This window comes from Bufo bufo, chromosome 3, assembly GCF_905171765.1.
Source record: "Bufo bufo chromosome 3, aBufBuf1.1, whole genome shotgun sequence".
Lineage (NCBI taxonomy): Eukaryota > Metazoa > Chordata > Amphibia > Anura > Bufonidae > Bufo > Bufo bufo.
Window position 1 is genome coordinate 432,159,456 of NC_053391.1, and position 19,796 is coordinate 432,179,251.

Here is a 19,796-nt window from a genome sequence, read left to right on the forward strand (position 1 = left end):
TGTGTGGTTATGCTGCGATACCGCAGCTATACATAGAAGCTTGGAAAGGAGAGGAGGAGAGGCTTTGACTGGCCTGTTTGCTTCACCATGTCTGTGATTATTTTGACTGTACCCACTTCACCATTGGGACCTGCGACGCCACTGAGCAACGTACTTTTGAGGCTTATTTATTTCTTATAAATAGAGACACACGCTATTGGAAGAACTAATTGTAACTGGTGTGATATACCAGTTGCCCTAAAAAAAAACTGATTGAAGCAGGGGTGTGATATACCTATAATATACTATCTATATAGTGCATTTGGATTGTGCAGCATTTGTGTGCAGTTCTGCTGCAATACCGCAGATATACATAGAGACGCATGCTATTGGAAGAACTAATTGCAACTGGTGTGATATACCAGTTGCCCCCCCAAAAAAACTGATTAAGGGGTTTTATATACCTGCTTCCAGCAAATATTTATTAAGGGGTTCTATATACCTGCTTCCACATATACTGCTCTTCTATAGGGACTTTGTCACAGGGTCATTTCGAAAATGACAGGCAGAGGAAGAGGCAGGCCATTCCGCAGGGGTGGTAGAGGTCGGACAGGTGCACCAGGCCGGAGCCTAAGTGGGAAGTTGGATAAGGTGCGTGCGATTACGTCAAAAGAGGCACCAGAGTTGGTTGAGTGGCTCACTCAGCCTTCCGCTTCTGCACCCTACTCATCCTCTGTATCAGCACCCTCCTCACACTCTGCTGTGTGCACCCCCAAAGACACCACCAAAACCACCACCACCATAGCTCCTCCACTTGAGTCAGAGAAATTATTTTCCCATCCATTCCCAGACCTTACCGATGCGCAGCCATTCTTGTCATCGGATGAGGAAGAGGAGGTAGCAAAGGCCACTACCCAGCGGTCTGACGACAGTACCCAGATCAGCCCAAGGTGGTCCCCTCTGTTGCTGCCTACTCCGTGATCTCTAAGTCAGTGGTGGTAAAGGTGCCAATGATGACGTGTCGATGGACATGACGTGAGTGCCCACAAGAGAGGAAGAGGAGGGGAGCTCAGAGGGAGAGACAGAGCAGCAGATAGGGAGGAGAAGGAGGAGAAGAAGGCAGAACTCGCAGTGCACAGGAGGCAAAAAGCAGACTGCAAATGTATATGAAGTGAGCCATCCACCATGCACGTTCACATCTGGCACTCACAGGATGCCGGCACATGGCTCTGCATGGGGGGGGGGGAACAAGAAGAGCAGGCTTTAAACTTTTCTGGGATCCCTGGTGTTGTCCGTGGATGGGGGGAGGAGACCGAGGATGACATTCTCCTGGGCAATGAGCAGGAGCCAGGCAGCTCCACCGCTTCTAATTTAGTGCAAATGGGGGCCTTCATGCTCCAGTGTTTGAAGAGGGACCCTCATATAAAAAGCATAAAGGGCAAGGACCAGTACTGGGTGGCAACGTACTTAAATCCCCGATAAAAACACAAAATGGCGGACATGTTACCAGCTTTACAGAGGACTGTCAGAATGCAGCATTTCCAGGCCTTGATTCGAGAGATGCTGCATTCTGCTGTTGCGGGTGCTGGCAGAGGAATTTCCACCCCCAGAGAAACAGTTGTGAGTACCAATCTTACAGTGCATGCAAGAAGAGGGTGGTTTGATGATGTGTTGGTCGTTTCGGATATGAGATCATTCTTGCAGCCAACCCATCAACAGCCGCCCTCCAGATCCAGCCTCAGGGAACGCCTAGACTGAAAAGTGTCCGACTACATTGAGTTAATGGCCGATGTGGACGCTCTGAGAAGCGAGGAACTTCTTGACTACTTGGTGTGCAGGTTTGACCTGTGGCCATAGCTGGTACAATTTGCCATGGAACTATTGGTTTGTCCCTCGTCAAGTGTCCTGTCTGAAAAGACGTTCAGCGCAGCAGGGGGGATCGTGACCGATAAGCGCACTCGCCTAGCTCACGACAGTGTGGACTACCTCACATTTCTAAAAAATAATGAGGCATGGATCTCATTCATGAGGACCACGTTTAATTGAATTTCCTCATGCTAGCCCAGACATATCCTACACCACTAAGAACAAAGAATTGTCACTGTCTTATGTAAATACAGTGGCACAAAAAGGCCTTTTCTGTAGGGTGAATGCCTAATGTTTGGGGCCTCGGAGGAATTCAACACCTGTGACGACCACGTTATCGAATTTTAACTAATATCATTAGTTGTTTTTTTCAAGAGGGTGGATTTTGTTAGCCATGTTTTTAATCCAATTTGATATTTTTATTTCTTTTAAAGATATGCATTTGACATGTATTTGTACTAGCCTAAAGTAAAATTGATATCTAATAACCGTCTAATATACCTCAGCCACATAATCACTTGATCTTTTATGTATGGTGAATGCATAATTTTTGGGGCCTGTAATCTAACTGGCCAACAGTAAAATTGTTATCCAGTGACCACCTAATCTACCTCTAGCCACATTATCAATAGTTCTTTTCTGTCCGGTGAATGAATCAGTCCACTGGCCTGCTGTAAAATTGATATCCAATTACCGTGTTATCTAACTCCAGCCACATACTTACTTGTTCTTTTCTGTCCGGTGAATGCCTAATGTTTGGGGCCTCGGAGGAATTAAACACCTGTGACGACCACGTGTTATCGAATTTCAACTATTATCATTAGGTTTTTTTTCTAGAGGGGGGATTTCATTAGCCGATTTTATATTTTTAGTTCTATTAAACATATATATTTGACATGTACACTGCTCAAAAAAATAAAGGGAACACAAAAATAGCACATCCTAGATCTGAGTTAATTAAATATTCTTCTGAAATACTTTGTTCTTTACATAGTTGAATGTGCTGACAACAAAATCACACAAAAATAAAAAAAAGGAAATCAAATTTTTCAACCCATGGAGGTCTGGATTTGGAGTCACACTCAAAATTAAAGTGGAAAAACACACTACAGGCTGATCCAACTTTGATGTAATGTCCTTAAAACAAGTCAAAATGAGGCTCAGTAGTGTGTGTGGCCTCCACGTGCCTGTATGACCTCCCTACAACGCCTGTGCATGCTCCTGATGAGGTGGCGGACGGTCTCCTGAGGGATCTCCTCCCAGACCTGGACTAAAGCATCTGCCAACTCCTGGACAGTCTGTGGTGCAACGTGACGTTGGTGGATAGAGCGAGACATGATGTCCCAGATGTGCCTAATTGGATTCAGGTCTGGGGAACGGGCGGGCCAGTCCATAGCATCAATGCCTTCGTCTTGCAGGAACTGCGGACACACTCCAGCCACATGAGGTCTAGCATTGTCTTGCATTAGGAGGAACCCAGGGCCAACCACACCAGCATATGGTCTCACAAGGGGTCTGAGGATCTCATTTCGGTACCTAATGGCAGTCAGGCAACCTCTGGCGAGCACATGGAGGGCTGTGCGGCCCTCCAAAGAAATGCCACCCCACACCATTACTGACCCAATGCCATACCAGTCATGCTGGAGGATGTTGCAGGCAGCACAACGTTCTCCACTGCGTCTCCAGACTCTGTCACGTCTGTCACATGTGCTCAGTGTGAACCTGCTTTCATCTATGAAGAGCACAGGGCGCCAGTGGCGAATTTGCCAATCTTGGTGTTCTCTGGCAAATGCCAAACGTCCTGCACAGTGTTGGGCTGTAAGCACAACCCCCACCTATGGATGTCGGGCCCTCATATCACCCTCATGGAGTCTGTTTCTGACCGTTTGAGCAGACAACATGCACATTTGTGGCCTGCTGGAGGTCATTTTGCAGTGCTCTGGCAATGCTCCTCCTGTTCCTCCTTGCACAAAGGCGGAGGTAGCGGTCCTGCTGCTGGGTTGTTGCCCTCCTACGGCCTCCTCCACGTCTCCTGATGTACTGGCCTGTCTCCTGGTAGAACCTCCATGCTCTGGACACTACACTGACAGACACAGCAAACCTTCTTGCCACAGCTCGCATTGATGTGCCATCCTGGATAAGCTGCACTACCTGAGCCACTTGTATGGGTTGTAGACTCCGTCTCATGCTACCACTAGAGTGAAAGCACCGCCAGCATTCAAAAGTGACCAAAACATTAGCCAGGAAGCATAGGAACTGAGAAGTTGTCTGTGGTCACCACCTGCAGAACCACTCCTTTATTGGGGGTGTCTTGCTAATTGCCTAAAATTTCCACCTGTTGTCTATCCCATTTGCACAACAGCATGTGAAATTGATTGTCACTCAGTGTTGCTTCCTAAGTGGACAGTTTGATTTCACAGAAGTGTGATTGACTTGAAGTTACATTGTGTTGTTTAAGTGTTCCCTTTATTTTTTTGAGCAGTGTATTTGTACTGGCCTACAGTAAAAATTTTATGCAGCGACCGCCTAATGTACCTCCAGCTACATAATCACTTGATCTTTTCTGCCTGAATGCCTAATGTTTGGGGCCTGTACTCCAGTGGCCTACAGTAAACTTTTTATCCATTGACTGCATAATGTACCTCGAGCCACATAATCAGAAATTCTTTTATGTCAGGTGAATGCATAATTTTTAAGGTCTGTACTCCCGTGGCCCAAAATAAAAAATTTCTAGGCTCCAGCTGGGCACATTTCTGAGAATTTTCCTTTAAGACACATAAAAATGGCCCCTGATTAAGATACATATTTTTTGTGGGAATTTTTTCATTGATCCCTGTCTAGTATGTCACTGTCCATGTTGTGGGACTATTTGTGCACTTCTACTAAGTATTTGGTGGCTGCAAACATGAGCTGACGGTTTTTCAGGTTTGCCTGCCATTAAAGTGAATGGGGCCCGCAACGAACTTGCCGTTCGCGAACATTTGATTGTGTTCGCGAATCGTCCCGGCCAATGTTTGTCCATCACTACAAGTAGAATTGACTTCTTGTCTCCTTTATGTCATGAACAGATGACCATATCCATACATAGTTGTGAAGTAGTAATTTGTTTTTGCCAGGAGGTTGAGATCGTACTACTTGCCATACTGTAGTACTTTCTTGGCCTATCCAGTTGAACAAAGGACATTGCCAAGCAACATAACTGAACCATTTGTCCATTTAGAGCAGATCCTTTGATAACAGGAATCTTTGAGCATATAGACAATTGTCTATAGCCTGAAATACCCTTACATTTGCATAGCAGATAAACTTTACATTTCCTAGAGCAGGGCTTGTCTGGAGGATATACTCTGAATAACATACAACTTGTTTATTAGACCCTAAAGTAAAAATAAACTTTACAGATACCTTCAGATACCTGAAGGTCTAGTAATGTATTTCCATAACCTTCAATTAGTTGAATATGCAAAGAAAACAAACTATAAAATCTCAGTTCTCCAGACATATGTTTCCTCCAGTAAATGGTTTACAGTATGCTATAAACATCAATTTCAATGGTTTGGTTTCCATAGGGAAGTACAAAACATGTTTAGTGAATTATTTTGTTGGTGGCTAATAAGATAGACAGTAAAATGAGGAAAATATATTCCCTGTGTTTAAATATAAGATTGAAAATAATTCTAAGTCAACTATTGAGAATAATTGCTTAACCTGTTGGGGACACATGACATACCGATACGTTATGATGCCCTGGTACTTAAGGACACATGACGTACAGGTGATCGGAACTGGGTGCCTGCTGAAATCAATTAGCAGGCACCCTGGGACAATGCGGGGGGGTTTCCTGTGACCCCCCCCCCCCCCCCCCCGTATCGGCGATCGGGGCAAACCGCAGGTCAATTCAGACCTGCGGTTTGCTGCATTTCCGGGTTATTCGGGTCTCTGGTGACCCGATAACCCGGAACAGGATGATGATCGGTGGTGTGATAATACACCACCAATCACCATCCGGCGATCCTGAGAGGTGATGGTGCCATCACCTCTCAGGATTGCTTCTGATTGGCTGCAGGGCGGGCGGGAGGTTTAAACTTCCTGCGGCTCTGCCTCCTCTCTCTTTCTGTGTCCGGAGCCCATGGAGAGAGAAGCAGCGTCAGATCTCTGCCCAGCAACCCCCATCTCTGGCCAGCACCCCCCTTCTGACTGTCCACAGTGCCATCTGGCACTAAAAGGTACTTGGAGACAGGTTAGGGAAAGGGTAGGTTATTGCAGGGATATTCCGTTTTTTTTTCTGTTAGGTTTAGGGCAAAGTCCGCGAACACCCATGCCCCCACACACACGCACACTAAATAAAGTTTTCCACGAACACACGCACGCACACACACACACACTCCCCTATGGCCCACTGGACGTTCTCGGCCTAGGAGTCATACGCCCTGATTGCCTCCGAGTCCGAGAGCCCCAGTGAGTATGAGGATGACCCCACTTTCCCCTTGTCATCCGCGTCCTCCTCATTATCTAGCGATGATGATGAGCCACCAAGGCGGCGGAGATGCCGCCAGGCGGAGCAAGGGGACCGCCATGCCAGGGACTCTGTGGCCCACACTAGTACAAGCAGCTCTGGGGCTCGTACTAGTTTTCCGGGCTACCAGATAAGTCCCCCTCCCGGTGAACTTGCATGGTGTACCCCAGAGGATTTTGAGCCTGTGATTCCTGATTTTGTTGGCCAACCAGGAATCCAGATTCCCACAGAGGGCTTCACTGAATATGACTATTTTAGTCTTTTTTTCAGTGACCACTTTGTGAATCTGATGGTGGAGCAAACGAACTTGTACGCCCAACAGTTCATTGCTCAACACCAGGGCTCCTTATTGGCTAAAGCCGGTGGCTGGACTACAGTCAGTGCAGCCGAGATGAGGACATTTTGGGGCCTCGTGCTGCACATGGGCCTAGTCAAAAAACCCAGTGTCAGGCATTACTGGACGTCCTCTACCAGACCCCACTTTACAGTACGGCCATGACACGTTCCCATTTTGAGGGCATTCAGAAATGCCTGCATTATGCAGATAATGCAGCATGCCCCCCCCCCCCCAAGGTGATCCTGCCTCTGACCGCCTGTACAAAATCAGGCTGATCATCAATCACTTTGGGGCCAATTTTTTGGAGGCCTATGTACCTGGAAGGGAGGTCGCGGTTGATGAGTCTCTCATTGCTTTCAAGGGGAGACTCATTTTCCGCCAGTATGTTCCCTCTAAGCCAGCGAGGTATGGCATAAAGCTGTAAAAACTTTGTGAGAGTACCTCAGAGTACACTTACAAGTTTTGTGTGTACGAGGGGCTAGATTCCCGTATTGAACCCCCAGAATGTCCCCCCACTCTGGGTGTTAGTGGAAAACTTGTGTGGGACCTTATGCACCGACTGCTAGATAAGGGTTACCACCTGTACATGGATAACTTTTATACTAGTATCCCCTTGTTCCAGTCCCTCGCCGCCAGATCCTCGTCCGCTTGTGGGACTGGGTGGAAAAATCAATGTAGCCTCCCTACCCACCCCCTCCAGGTACCTATCCCCAGGGGTGAGATCCGTGTCCTTACCAGTAGAAACCTGTTGCTGGTCAGATATAAGGACCAGAGGGATGTCCTTGTACTGTCCACAATTCACGGTAACTGCATCACCCCTGTCCCTGTGCGAGGTACAGCGGCAACGGTCCTCAAGCCGGATTGTATCGTCGACTACAATTGGTATATGTGAGGAGTTGATCTACTTGGTACAGGTTGCCTTGTACAACTCTTTTGTGCTGTCTCGGAGCGCTGGCAACACAGGGAAATTCCTCCAGTTCTATGAGGCAGTCCTCAAGGCCCTAATCTTTTCTGACCTGGAAAGAGCAGGCTGGAGTACCTCAGGAACTGGAGGCGCCCAGATCGTCCCCGGCCAACACTTTCCAGGTGTGGTCCCCCATACTGGAAAGAAGGGACAGACCCAAAAAAGGTGCAGAGTGTGTTACAGGAGGGGGATACCGAAGGACACCCCCACTCAGTGTGACACATGCCCTGATCATCCGGGCCTCTGCATTATTGGTTTCTTCAGGGAGTACCACACTTCCATGGAGTACAAAATTTATAATCCCCTTCCCCAATTTTAATTCCATTTAGCCACTGACAATCCAAAAAAAACTATGGTTCTCAGACTTGAGACACTAAAACAAAATATTTTTTTTTCTGAAATATTATTTTGTAAAACTTAACTTAAATAAATAAAAAGTAGACATATTAGGTATCGCCGCGTCTGTAAGAATCTGCTCTATAAAAATACCCTATTACCTAACCCCTCAGATGAACACGGTCAAAAAAATAAAACGGTGCCAAAACAGCTATTCTTTGGCAAATTTTCCATTTGAATCAGTTTTTTTTCCAGTAACAAAACAAGTTAATAGCCAAACAAAACTTAATATTTATTACCCTGATTCTGCAGTTTACAGAAACACCCCATATGTGATCATAAACTGCTGCATGACCAAACGGCAGGGCACAGAAGGAACGCCATATGGTTTCTGGAAGGCAGATTTTGATGGCCTTTTTTTTGGCACCATGTCCCATTTGAAGAACCCCTGATGCACCCCTAGAGTAGAAACTCCATAAAAGTGACCCCATCTAAGAAACTACACCCCTCAAGGTATGCAAAACAGATTTTACAAACTTTATTAACCCTTTAGGTGTTCCTCAACAGTTTATGGCAAATGGAGATGAAATTTCAGAATTTTCTCTTTTTGGTAACCTTGCCTCAGAAAAATGCAATATAGAGCAACCAAAAATCATATGTTCCCTAAAAATAGTCCCAAGAAAACTGCCACCTTATCCTGTAGTTTCCAAAATGGGGTCACTTTTATGGAGTTTCTACTCTAGGGGTGCATCAGGGGGGCTTTAAATAGGACATGGTGTAAATAAACCAGTCCAGCAAAATCTGCCTTCCAAAAACCACACGGCGCTCCTTTCCCTCTACGCCCTACTGTGTGCCTGTACAGTAGTTTACGACCACATATGGGGTATTTATGCAAACTACAGAATCAGGGCAATAAATATTAAGTTTTGTTTGGCTGTTAACCCTTGCTTTGTTACTGGAAAAAATGGATTAAAATGGAAAATTTGCCCAAAAATTTAAATTTTTAAATTTCCTCTCCATTTGCCAATAACTCTTGTGGAACACCTAAAGGGTTAACAAAGTTTGAAAAATCAGTTTTGAATACCTTGAGGGGTGTAGTTTCTTAGATGGGGTCACTTTTATGGAGTTTCTACTTTAGGGGTGCATCAGGGGGGCTTCAAATGGAAATGGTGTAAATAAACCAGTGCAGCAAAATCTGCCTTCCAAAAACCACACGGCACTCCTTTCCCTCTACGCCCTACAGTGTGCCCATACAGTAGCTTACGACCACATATGGGGTATTTCTGCAAACTACAGAATCTGGGCCATAAATATTGAGTTTTGTTTGGCTGTTAACCCTTGCTTTGTTACTGTAAAAAATGGATTAAAATGGAAAATTTGCCCAAAAATTAAAATTCATAAATTTCATCTCCATTTGCCAATAACTCTTGTGGAACACCTAAAGGGTTAACAAAGTTTGTAAAATCAGTTTTGAATACCTTGGGGGGTGTAGTTTCTTAGATGGGGTCACTTTTATGGAGTTTCTACTTTAGGGGTGCATCAGGGGGGCTTCAATTGGGACATTGTGTAAATAAACCAGTCCAGCAAAATCTACCTTCCAAAAACCACACGGCGCTCCTTTCCCTCTTCGCCCTACCATGTGCCCGTACAGTAGTTTACAACCACATATGGGGTGTTTCTGCAAACTACAGAATCGGGGCAATAAATATTGAGTTTTGTTTGGCTGTTAACCCTTGCTTTGTTACTGGAAAAATATGGATCAAAATTAAAGATGTGCCCAAAAATTTAAATTCTTAAATTTCATCTCCATTTGCCAATAACTCTTGTGGAACACCTAAAGGGTTAACAAAGTTTGTGAAATCAGTTTTAAATACCTTGAGGGGTGTAGTTTCTAGAATGGGGTCATTTTTGGGTGGTTTCTATTATGTAAGCCTCACAAAGTGACTTCAGACCTGAACTAGTCCTTAAAAAGTGGGTTTTTGAAAATTTCTGAAAAATTTCAAGATTTGCTTTTGCAGACATGGTGGCAGTTTAATGCCATGATGTGTATACTAGTCATGGAGCGCCAAGTAGCATTGCTCTATGACGAGTATACACGTCAAAGAGCGCTAAGGGGTTAAGACTATGATAAATATTTTTAGACAGTGTATATTGCGACACTATTAGTAAATTTACCCCCTTTTTCCTGAATATTTATCTATTTTGGATATTTTTCATGCTTTACTAGATAGTTTTGAAAGTTGTCTAGAAAAGGAACATGGTTTAGAAATGGGTGGTGACTAGACTGATGCTTCTTTTTCCTGCCTGGTGTAAATTTAAGACAGTAAAAATAATTTTGCCCTATAGTATTTCAAGCACTCATAGATCAGATATTTACACTTGTAGCAGAGGTGAGTAATTTCTACATCATATTTCAACTCATTGTAATTACATAATGTGGAGTAAGGTCCAGGATAGCATATACAGCTAAGGCCTATTCACACATTCATTGTTCGGTAAGTGATTTTCATCAGTGATTGTGAGAATAAACTAGGCGCAACAAGGTTTATTATAGGGGAAACTATAGAAACAGACAAAAATTTACCTATTTCTTTTGACTGTTGTCCTTGACAAAGCCATCGAGCAACCATACATTAAATTGTGTTTAGATCCTACTAAATCTAAAGACTATGGCCAGCTTACAAACACTGACATATAAGTCTAGACTATGTATTCAAATACCATATATGATAATGCTTTATTATATCCAGTATACTGTATTTTTTATTTCTTTTAAGGCGTTGTCCCAGAAAATATATTCGGCAGCACCTAGATCTGAATACTTTTGTAATTATATGTACAGTGCCTTGAAAAAGTATTAATACCCATTACACCCACAAACTTAAATGTATTTTATTGGGATTTTGTGTGATAGACTAAAACAAAGTAGCAAGTATGTGTGATATGAAAACAATATGATGCACGGTTTTCAAATTTTTCAATAAATAAAAATCTAAAAAGTGTGCAGTGCATTTTTATTCAGCACGCTGTACTCTGAAACCGCTAAATAAAATCCAGTGTCACCAATTGCCTTCAGATGTATCCTTATTAGTAAACAGAGTATGTGTGTGTAATTTATTACCAGTATAACTAAAGCTGTTCTGTGAAGGCCTCAGAGGTTTGTTAGTGAACATTAGTGATCAAACAGCATCATGAAAACCAAGACAGGTCACAACACACCAGACAGGTCATGGAAAAAAGTTGTGGAGAAGTGTAAAACAGCCTTAGGTTTTAAGAAAATACTATCTGCTCATATTCAGCCAAATGCTTCAGAACTCATTGGATGGTGCTTCACAGTGCAGATGGACAATGACCCAAAGCATACTGCAAAAGCAACCAAAGAGTTTTTTAAGGGAAAGAAGTGGATTGTTATGCAATGGCCAAGTCAATCACCTGACCTGAATCCGATTGAGCATGCATTCCACTTGCTAAAGACAAAACTGAAGTGAAAATGCCCCAAGAACAAGCAGGAACTAAAGACAGTTGCAGTAGAGGCCTGGCAGAGCATCACCAGGGATGAAACCCAGCGTCTGGTGATGTCTATGCATTCCAGACTTCAGGCTGTAATTGAGTGCAAAGGATTTGCAACCAAGTATTAAAAAGTGAAAGTTTGATTTATGATTTTTATTCTGTCCCATTATTTTTGGTTCCTTAACAAGTGGGAGGCACATATGCAAACTGTTGTAATTCCTACACCGTTCACCTGATTTGGATGTAAATACCCTCAAATTAAAGGTGACAGTCTGCAGTTAAATCTTGTTCATTTTATTTCAAAGCCATTGTGGTAGTGTATAGAGCCAAAAATATTAGAATTGTGTTGATGTCCCAATATTTATGGACCTGACTGTAGGATAATATGAGGCCTGACAATGTCAAACTAGTTACCCGCAGTCACTAATAGAGAAAGCTCACTGCATACCAATGTATGCAATGCCCAGTGAGCTAAATGAGAGCTACATTACCCATAAGCAGTGAGCTCACCCTTGTGATGTCCGCATTCAGCATGTGTTTTTTTTTTTTTTTAAACTATTTAGCTGAGCAGAAACAGGGGATATTCTGTTCTGGGTCTGAAAAAAGAAGCTATAAGCCCTATAGGTATTTTCTGGTAATAATGATTACTGTTCACTGAAATGGTGTTCAAAGTTGGTCATTGACATTAACTAGAACTGTGAAGTTTACTGTATGTTCTAACACTAACATTCTGATAAGTTGTTATCCTTGGCTAGCCAAGTTGTGGGAAATTTCTTTATTTTATTTTTCTTCCAATCAGGCACATCTAGACATATAAGTATATATTCTTTATTCTTATTGTCAGTAAGGGAATGGCCACACATTCATGTTTTTAAAGCCAAAAGTAGGCGGAAATGCAAGAAAAAGTTAAAGTCATATCTGTCCTTAAAACTTTCTCTCCTTTTGTGATCCACTCATGATTATTTTGACTGTGTGTTAATTGTGTAAAGCATTCAAATGGCCAGTGTGACAGCTGAAAGACTTGATCTACACATTGCGATCTCCCAAACTAAAAGTTTGGATCACCGAATTTGTTAATCCCAGATGAAAGGGATGCAAATGAGCTCTTAAAAAGCTCAGCCACTAATGCCACCAGATCTAAGGCAGCTATCTCATAAGTCAATGGAGCACATTTGTTAAGACTGTCGTTTTAGACGCTGGCCTTAATAAAGGCCCTGTGCTGACAGTGGATCCGTCAAAGTTATGAAGAGGTTCCGAACTGTCTTACATTTAGACCATTTTCTATGCCTAAAACAGGTATATAAAATGATGACTGAGACGGGCCTCCCGACCCATCCCCTTCTCCGCCACGCCCACAATTAGACCTGCTGTAAGCTGGGCGAAGTCACAGATATCAGTGCAACTAACTTAGTTGCGCCGCCATCTGCGCCAAAATATGCCTTATTTAGGTGTATTTCAGTATAGTAAATGACCCCCAATGTTTTACCCTTTTAAATAGGCCTTGAGACATGACTCAGATATTAATTAAGCGAGCAATTAATTTTCAGAGTCTGCTGTTTTTAGGTGATTGTACTGGCTTAACTGGGTGAGAGACGTAAGTCAGGATTTCGGTGGTATTACAGTATCTCTTCTTGGGGAGAGACAGCGCCTTAATCAACTTGAGGAGACTTATAGGCCATACATGCTCCTATGAAATTCTGGGAAGAAAGGGATGCAAATGAGCTCTTAAGCTCTGCCTCTAATGCCACCAAACATCAGCTATCCTATAAGTCAATGTTCAGACCTTTAAATAGGTCTTGAGACATGACTCGGATATTAAAGTGAAACTGCTATCAACTTTATGCTGACCTCGCTGAGGGCAGCATAAATTAGTGACACCAATGCTGATTTCAACAGTGTGTCACTCATGAGCTAAAAGTAAGTGGTTGCTGAGAACCAGCATCATAATCATTGCAGTCCAGGCCTTGAAAAGAGTCGAATCTACCTGAGAAGAGTCATGGTTATTCATAATCTCCTGCTCTCCCGCCCATCTGCTGATAATTGGCAGTTCTCTCCTAGAGAGAAAGGGAGAAAACTAGGTAGAAGACTGTCAGTCATCAGCAGGTGGGCAGGGAGAGCAGGAATTCATGAATAACCTTGACTCTTCTCAGGTAGATTTGACTCTTCTCAGGTAGATTTGACTCTTCTCAGGTAGATTTGACTCTTCTTAAGTCCTGTGCTACAATGCTTATGATGCTGGTTCTCAGCAACCACTTACTTTTAGCTCATGAGTGACACACCGCTGAAATCAGCATTTCTATCACTACTTTATGTTGCCTTCAGCGAGGTCAGCATAAAGTTGATGACAGGTTCCCTTTAAATAAGACATCACCTCATCTGCAGACAGCTGTTTCACGGCGATTGCCTGTCATCAAGGCCATTTCTCAAGGCCTGGTTAAAAGGTTGAACACTGACTTATAGGATAGCTGCCTTACATCTGGTGGCATTAGAGGCAGAGCTTGTTATGGGCTCATTTGCATCTCTTTCCTCCCAGAATTCCAGAAGTGCATGTATGGCCTATAAGTCTCTTCACGCCAATTAAGGTGCTCTCTCCCCAAGAAGAGATAATACCCCCAAAAATTCCATCTGAATCCTGACACATTCATTTCATCGGATCTGTGTACATAAGTGTCATTTTTCAAGCATCATCTCTGCATTCAAGAACAATAACAGCATGTTCTATATTGTGTGCTTTTTCAGTCAGCCCTGGCTCCCTAGAAAAGAATGGGGCTTGTATGAAAAATGGAAGGCATCCGGATGCAATGCATTTTTCACTGATGGTTTCTAGGAGATGTAAATTGTTATTATTCAGTTTTTTGCATACAATCAAGATACAATCAGGGAAGAAAAAATTCACACACTGAGCACAATAACAGACAAAACTGATCAAACTTGCTTGCCAAACCATCATTTTCTACCTGAACAGATCCTGACATAATCCGTATCACTTGTATGAAAGAGTACTGGTTACATAACAAATTTCAAACTCACATCACTCCCTCAATACACTAGAAAGTTAAAAAGAAAAACCCATTTACATTCTATGACTATAGTACTACTTACATGCTTTTCCAGCCCCTCCAACTGTTGGTTGCTAAAATATTTTAGTTTAATTGTTTAAAGCTTATTTTTATTTAGTTCTAGTACTAGGGATGACATGGCATTACTAACATTTGGCAGAGTTGCATTGTGTTTTCCTATATGTAAACTGGATAGAATTTGTTTCCCATCTTTTAGAAAGTACAGTATGTTTGAAAATCTGCATGAATCAAGTGAGTAATATATGGATTTAATTAGAGATTGTCTATAATAGTAAATGAAGATGTAGAAATTAATAAAGAACTTTGGATGGAAAAATTTATGAATAATTCATCTGTAGAATATTTATAGTTTCACACCACTAATTGAAACATTTATTCAGTATGAAAATTTCATTTGAATATAAATAAGATGATGTCCCGTATATCTTTATGTCAAATGCTGTTACCACAAAATCATAAAACCCTAACGATAAAGCACACAAATTATTGTTTCATTTTTTACATTCCTAATTAAAATAAGCTTGCGCCTTCTCCTTCTATCTAGCATTATCAAAAGATCTTCAGTCCTTTTAATTCCTAATATTGATGATCTAGGTCATTATTAACCGATCTTTGGGCATTCTTCACCTGGCACAGTCAACGGTCTCCTGGTCCATGTAGCCTGGTGAACGGTGGCTAATCTACTGTATACTAGCACATCCACTACACTTGTAATTGAGCTGTGCTTCTGGCTCCTTACAAAATGCTAGTTCTGGCACTTAATGCTGCAGGGAACAATTGATTAGTGGGATTTCAGGGTGCTGGATCCTCACCATTCAAATATTAATCACCTATGCTGCAGATAGGTTATCAATATTAGGAGCCCAGCAAAGCCTCTTAAGTTTTTTGTTTTTTTATACCTTTAAAGAGGACCTGTCACCACTCCTGAGATGCCTATTTTAATAGCTTCCGGCATTCATAACAATTCTGGAGCATCTATTCTTATGGCTCTATAATGTGCCATCCCTTTATTACTGTATATCTACTAGAAGTTATGAATGAATTGCTAGCAGTCTGCAGTAAGGGTACAGAGGGGAAGTAGCAAGTTGGTGGTGTGTACCTACACAGGCTCACTCTATCCAATCAGTGCTGCAAGGATAGCCTCATGCATTCCCCCATTTGGTTACCACCCCTCTGTACCCTTACTGCAGACTGCTAGCAATTAATTCATAACTTCCAGTAGGAATAATAAAGGAATGGCACAACATAGAGCCATAAGAATTGATGTTCCAGAATTGTTATTACATGGGGAATGCATGAGGCTATTAAAACAGGCATGCCAGGAGAGCTGACAGGTCCTCTTTAAAGGTATTAAAAAAATATATAGAAAAAAAATAATTAAAAGGCTTTTCTAGCCTTCTAATATTGATGACCTATCTGCAGCATAGGTCATTAATATTTGAATGGTGAGGACAGGTCCTCTTTAAATATATAAATGTTTTATCAAATCAAAACTGTAAAAACATACATGACACCATATGTTACAATAAAATATGGGTATATATCTGGATTATTGGGGTAAGTTAGAATTCACCAATTTCTGCAATGTATGAAGCGCACCACAGATATTTACCTACCTATGGAATTTATAGACCATTCAGATGACTGTAAAGATTTTCACAAGTAATGTGCAATTGAATTCCATACCCTAATATACAATTGCTCTATTTCCCAGAAGTTCAGTGATTTTGTACATGAAGCCATCTTATTGGGGCAGATTTACTAAGACTGGTGCTTCATACACTGTAAGATGCACTAAATTTAAGAGGTACTCACCTCTTTATCAATTTGTTTCCATTTGGCTGTATGTTCACCATAAGCTGAAAGCTATTGGCTGGCATAGAATTTATTAAAATTTTCTGAAGAAAATTATAATAACTTTGTCATACCCATTCCATTTTTTTTTATTATAATGAAAATCCAAAAATGCTTCAAATATTTGCACAAACAATGGCGTGGGCAAACAATGTTGACTTTTTTACAACAGTACAGCACTGATAAATTCTCCTTATCTTTCCAAAAAATGAAGGACTTTCCAATTGTTTTTATGAAAAAGAGAAAAGATCTTCCTTAAATACTTGACAGTTCCATAAAACAGTGTGTATAGATGGCTTTACATGGCTCGACCTACACATAATTCCTCATAAAATCTAATCTTCTTATAAATGTGTCTACAGCACGCCACAATATTATGCAGTGTTATGTTATTTTACATAGGACTGCAGCTACACCTACTACATTGTTTTAACTGTCTGTCCTCTAGCTTGTACCAGTGTTTTATGTGTATTGAATGGAGGGATACACTGGTTAAAGCAGAATTACGGCATGTTAATGTATTAGATCAAAGATAATGTTGGAGGGCACAGGATGGCACACAATACTGATGCTTCATTGTTTGCAGCCGCATAAAGTACAAATATCTTTAATGAGTAATAAAGCATTCCTTTAAAAGAGAACAAATCAACATACTTGTCATTTCTTTTTAACAGTAGAAAAAATACAAAATCAGTGGGAGGAAGTACAATGCCACCTTCAGAATAGAAGGCAACAGCTGCAGGAAATGCTGAAGGATTCCACCCAGTGGCATGATGCTCGTCACGAGGCAGAACAGATGCTGGAAAAGGCAAAAGGACGTATTGAATCTTGGAAGGAGATATCATATACAGTTGACTCACTGAAGACACAAAATTCTGATCTAAAGGTCTGTACTGAGGATACTTGTATATCTTCACAGATTTCTGTTTCTAAACTTTGCATAGGTCCAGTGATACAGCCGTGACGTTTCAGAATGGTTGTGGCAAATGTATTCCTCATAGAAAATTCTGATCTAAACTAAACATCTGTGTGTGACTAGTTTTTCATGCAGAAAAAATATTAGACATTGATGCAGATGCAAACTTCCAAGTATGTTACATTCTGTTTGTGAATATCCAAAAGTGTTTAGTCTTTGTATGTGTACTGTACATGCAGTGGCCCGCAAAGCCTTTGTCTGGTCAGAGGTGTATAGAGTAAGTAAACAATTAGATGTGTATGCTCACCTTACCCTGCTATGAGCAAGGACAGCAGTTTATGATAGCCTTGGGTTGGCCTATACAAACTACCAGTTGTTCTCCTTGCTGCTTAGCTGCCAGGTCCTCGTCCGGAGTTCCACTATAGTGTTGAGCGCGAATATTTGAATAATACATTTTAATCACGAATATTGCCACTTCGAGAATTCACGAATATTTAGAATATAGTGCTATAAATTCGTATTCACGAATATCTTAATCACGAAATCATTGCGAATTTATCGCGACTATCGGCACTTAGCAACATCCCTAGCAACCAATAGAAAAGTTGCCTCTAGGAGTAGTGTTGATCGCAAATTTTCGGATAGTGCATTTTATTGCAAATTTTCGGATGGCCGATTTTCGCAATCAAGAAAATAGTGACAGGAGATGACGAATTCTCGAATTCGCAAATATATGATGAATATTCGCCCAAATATTCGCAAAATACTGTGAATTTGAATATTGCCCCTGCTGCTCATCACTGTTCCACTAGCGGGGTTAAGGGGCAATTTGTGTATTTTGGCAGAAAAAGAGAAAATAAGGACTTCTGTATTGGTGCTGAAGCAGGTGCATGTAACCTTAGAAATCTATTTATTTTGATTCTAGACAACGCATTTTGGAAGCTATGTGCTCTTCTCCTTTTTCTCTGCAAAAATACAGAGCTGTAGCTAAGGGTTCAGTACAAGGTGTGGGGTGTGAAAAACACATGCTAATTTGCTCTGCCAAGTACTGATTATTGAGCAAATTCTTATGGGCCATCCTTAACTTGACTTTGGACCCTTAAGATTCCTCATTTCTCGGGCTGCCTTGCTTCCCTAACCTTGCACACAAGAATTTGCCATGCTGCATTGCCAACTTCTCCCTATTTTGCTGGGGAAAGGGGGATTGGAGTTATATTATTACAGCTATATGAACTATTGGGTTGGATTGTGCTAATATTCCAACGATATTTTAGCTGTATGGCAGCTCGTCTCTCCAAATCAGAGGAACACACCTCTGGAGCCTGGACAGGTGAGTTTGTGACAGTTGCTTTCGAACTTAGGATCCTAGTGCAGTCAACGCAATGTCTATGGCTCCTTGCCCTATAGGTGTCAATTGAATTGGTGCCCTGCAGACACCAAGACAGTTGTAAGTTGTCTTTTCCCGATTCCTCCAAGTGCCCCCCCCCCCTTTCTCCGCTAGCTACGTATCTGTTGGTGGACCTTGACAGGAAGTATAGTCACAATGCACAATATAAATGTTTCTTTGTTTTCAGTTCTGGATTCAGCAGAGGGACCGCAGTTAATCACTTCCTCCACTATATATAATAACTATACTGATAACACTGTGTGAGGGATAGCAATAACATACTAAATCTTTAGGTATACATGGGGGTAGTGTGTTTTGCTTTGGAAAGGGTGTAGTGCCCACCCCTCCCCAACCTGGATATTGGAAAGTACAGGAATCTACTGCCTAAAGGGGTTGTCTGGGTTCAGAGTTGGACCCGGACATAAGCTCTCCTTCACCCATATACCATGTCTGAGTGGAGCATAGGAGCGCTTGCCCTGCACGGCATAGCGCAAGACAAGGGCTGTTTGTTTACTGTCGGTTATGTACCTGGATTTTTCTCAGTATGCTAGGCAGAGATCAAAGTGACATCACTGGCACTAATGGGTGGTCTTTAGCACTGCCTAGGACAATGCTAAAGACCACCCATTTGTGGTGATTACATCATGCTCACTGCTAGGCAAGCCCGGTATGTCACTGGTAGTAAAAAAAAAAGCAAGAAATGCTCTGATGCTCCACTCAGATAGGGTAAATGAGTGGAGGGGAGCTTATGTCTGGGTTCAGCTCTGAACCCAGACAACCCCTTTCAATGCTCAGTTATTGCCAAAAGAACGCAGAATCACTATATACATTACATCCGTGATCCTTTGTTGTAACTTTGTTGTAATTCTGCCTTTGATAGATAATAAGGACGTACAATCTGACCACTAATGGCTTAGTGTGCTTTCTCCTGGCACTATACATTAATAGAGATGACACATTTAATTTTAAAGGGAAAAATAAACAGCAGTATCTCTTTAGCTGAAGATTCTGCTGTGCTTGTTCTTCTGCCTGCATGTTATTCCATTTGGGC

The 19,796-nt window shown here is 41.9% G+C and overlaps 1 protein-coding gene across 1 annotated transcript in view; it reads left to right on the forward strand.

Moving 5' to 3' along the window:
- The window catches only part of DMD (dystrophin), a 3,443,536-nt gene that overhangs the window by 2,533,392 nt on the left and 890,348 nt on the right, over positions 1-19,796 (forward strand). Inside the window, 1 exon segment of the mRNA XM_040424996.1 lies at positions 17,117-17,328. Coding sequence (XP_040280930.1) covers positions 17,117-17,328 — 212 coding nt within the window.